Raw genomic sequence first — 2,237 nt, forward strand, 5'->3', positions numbered from 1 at the left:
ATGTTGGGTGCTGCTGTTGATTTAAGAACCATTATGTTTCGGACTAAAGCTGAGTGGCAGTTCTGTAAGGGGGATGTAGAGTATCTGGACATGGGTAATAACTGGATCATGATCAAATTCGCAAATCCTGGTGATTTGTATCTTGTATGGGCCGAAAGGCCATGGCATGTTCAAGGTGAGCTTTTTGTTATTTATCCTTGGAAACCCCACTTTGACCCCTATGTTGAAGATATTAAGTATGTGGATTTATGGGTTAGAATTCCCCGTTTCCCTGCTGAATTGTTGAACTTTGATTCAATTGCTAATCTTATGGCTGCTAATAACATTGGGTCACTGATTAAGCTAGACTCTAGGTCTATTCTTAAACATAAAATTCGTTTTGCTCGTGCATGTATTAGAGTGGATATAACTGAACCATTGTTAGAGTATGCTGAAGTAACTAGAGCGGGTGGTGTCAAGTGTGGTTATGTTATTTGGTACGAGAATTTTTCTGTTGGGTGTTCCTTTTGTGGATGTGAAGATCATTCTATTGATGACTGTTTAATTCTATCCCCTCCCCAAAAAGAAGTTAAAGTGATGTTGATGAAACATCCTAAGAAACAATGGCTTGCTGAGTTCCTTCAAAGTGCTACTAGGCTAGCAAAGCCCCTTACCACTGCTGAGCAAGCTTTAGTGGTAGAGGCTAGGCCTAGACACATTGTGAGACCTCTTTCCAATGCTAAAATCCCTGCTAAACAGCCTGTTGCAAAGAAAAAATTTTCTGGAAAAACATTCACTGGTAAGAAAAATGTTGGTGGTGCTGGTGGGTTGTTCATCAAAGAATCTGTGGGTATTTCTCACCCTAAAGTTGCAGCTCTTTCTCTGGCTAGTCCTTCAGGTAAAGGTAAGGGGGTGATGTTAGCTCACCCTATTATTGAAGTGGAATCCTCTGATGATGATTGTGAGAATGTGGTATCTTCTGTTATCCCTCCCTCTTTAGCTTGTGATAATAATGCTGTAGCTCAGCAGGTTTATCCAGTAAAGATGCAATCCATTGATGCTATGCCCCTCCTTCCTCCCTCTGTCAATGAGGATGATTTGGAGTCCCCAGTTCCTTTGAGGGTAATTTATCCTTCTGAACTTTTAGAATGTGGCTTTCTATCTGATGGGGATGATTTTTTAGAAAATGAAAATGGTTTGTTTGCTGAGGATGGTGTTCAATCTGGTATTGTTGATGACACTTTTATTCTGGAAGATAATGTTCATGATGATATGATGGGGGATTATGTCTCTCAACAGGAATGCTCTTTTCACTCTCTCCATTCTGAGACCTCAATCATTAAACAGATTGAGGGGATGGGAGTTGAAGGGGCTAGCACAAAGGACAACATCTCTGCTTCAAGCTCGTCTAAAAGAAGGAAGTTGGATTCTGATGAAGAATCATCCACTTCAAATCTGAAGAGGGGTAGGACTTAGCCTTGTCCTATCTTCCAACCTGCCATGCTATGAATATCTGCTTTTGGAATATTAGAGGTTGTAAAAGACCTCTTGCTTTGGAGGAAGTCAAGTTTAGTTGTAATAAAAATAATGTACAGATCATGATGTTATGCGAAACCAAATCCTCTTCTCCTCCATTGGAGACTTTTGTTAGGTTTTGCGGGTTTCAACATCATGATTTCCTCCCATCTTTTGGGTTGGCAGGAGGAATGTGGGTATTCTGGAAAGATGTTCCTTGTAATCCTTTTGTATTTTCAGTTGATGCTAAATATGAACGTTTTATGGTATGTAATGTGCATCTATTGGAGATGAACTGTTCTTTTAAGCTTGTGTTTATTTATGCCCCCCCAATAACATTATTAAGCTACAATTTTGGGAAGAGTTGATTAGTGCTGTTCGTCTAATTTCCGGGCCTTATGTAATTTTAGGCGATTTTAATGAACTAAGTAGTAGTAATGATAAAATTGGTGGAGCTTTTTTCATTTGCTCGCTTGAATTATATGAATAGATTATTTTCAGAACTAGATTGTATTGAGTTACCTTTTTCTGGACAAATGTTTACTTGGAAAAAAAAAAGAAACGGTCCTGGTAATATCTTCGAAAGATTGGATAAGGGGGTAGCTAATCTGGAATTTGTAAATCTATTTCCTAATGCAAACTACAACACCATGTGTTTACTTCTTCAGACCATTGTCAAGTATCTCTTGATTTAAATATAATCCAAAGTAGGAAATCTCCGCCTTTTAGATTTGACAAATTTG

General features: G+C 38.6%; 1 protein-coding gene across 1 annotated transcript; it reads left to right on the forward strand.

Annotated features, from left to right (window-relative positions):
• LOC125492939 (uncharacterized) lies at window positions 1-1,455 on the forward strand. Its single transcript, XM_048635693.2, has one exon. It carries the CDS (start codon window positions 1-3, stop codon window positions 1,453-1,455), a length of 1,455 nt encoding a protein of 484 aa, XP_048491650.2.
• Window positions 1,456-2,237: the final 782 nt, after the last annotated feature.

The sequence above is a fragment of the Beta vulgaris genome, chromosome 8, assembly GCF_026745355.1.
Source record: "Beta vulgaris subsp. vulgaris cultivar EL10 chromosome 8, EL10.2, whole genome shotgun sequence".
Taxonomy (NCBI): Eukaryota; Viridiplantae; Streptophyta; class Magnoliopsida; order Caryophyllales; family Amaranthaceae; genus Beta; species Beta vulgaris.

Excerpts from the sequence above, each read along its gene's own strand:
- LOC125492939 (XM_048635693.2), top strand. The coding sequence starts at position 1 with ATGTTGGGTGCTGCTGTTGATTTAAGAACCATTATGTTTCGGACTAAA.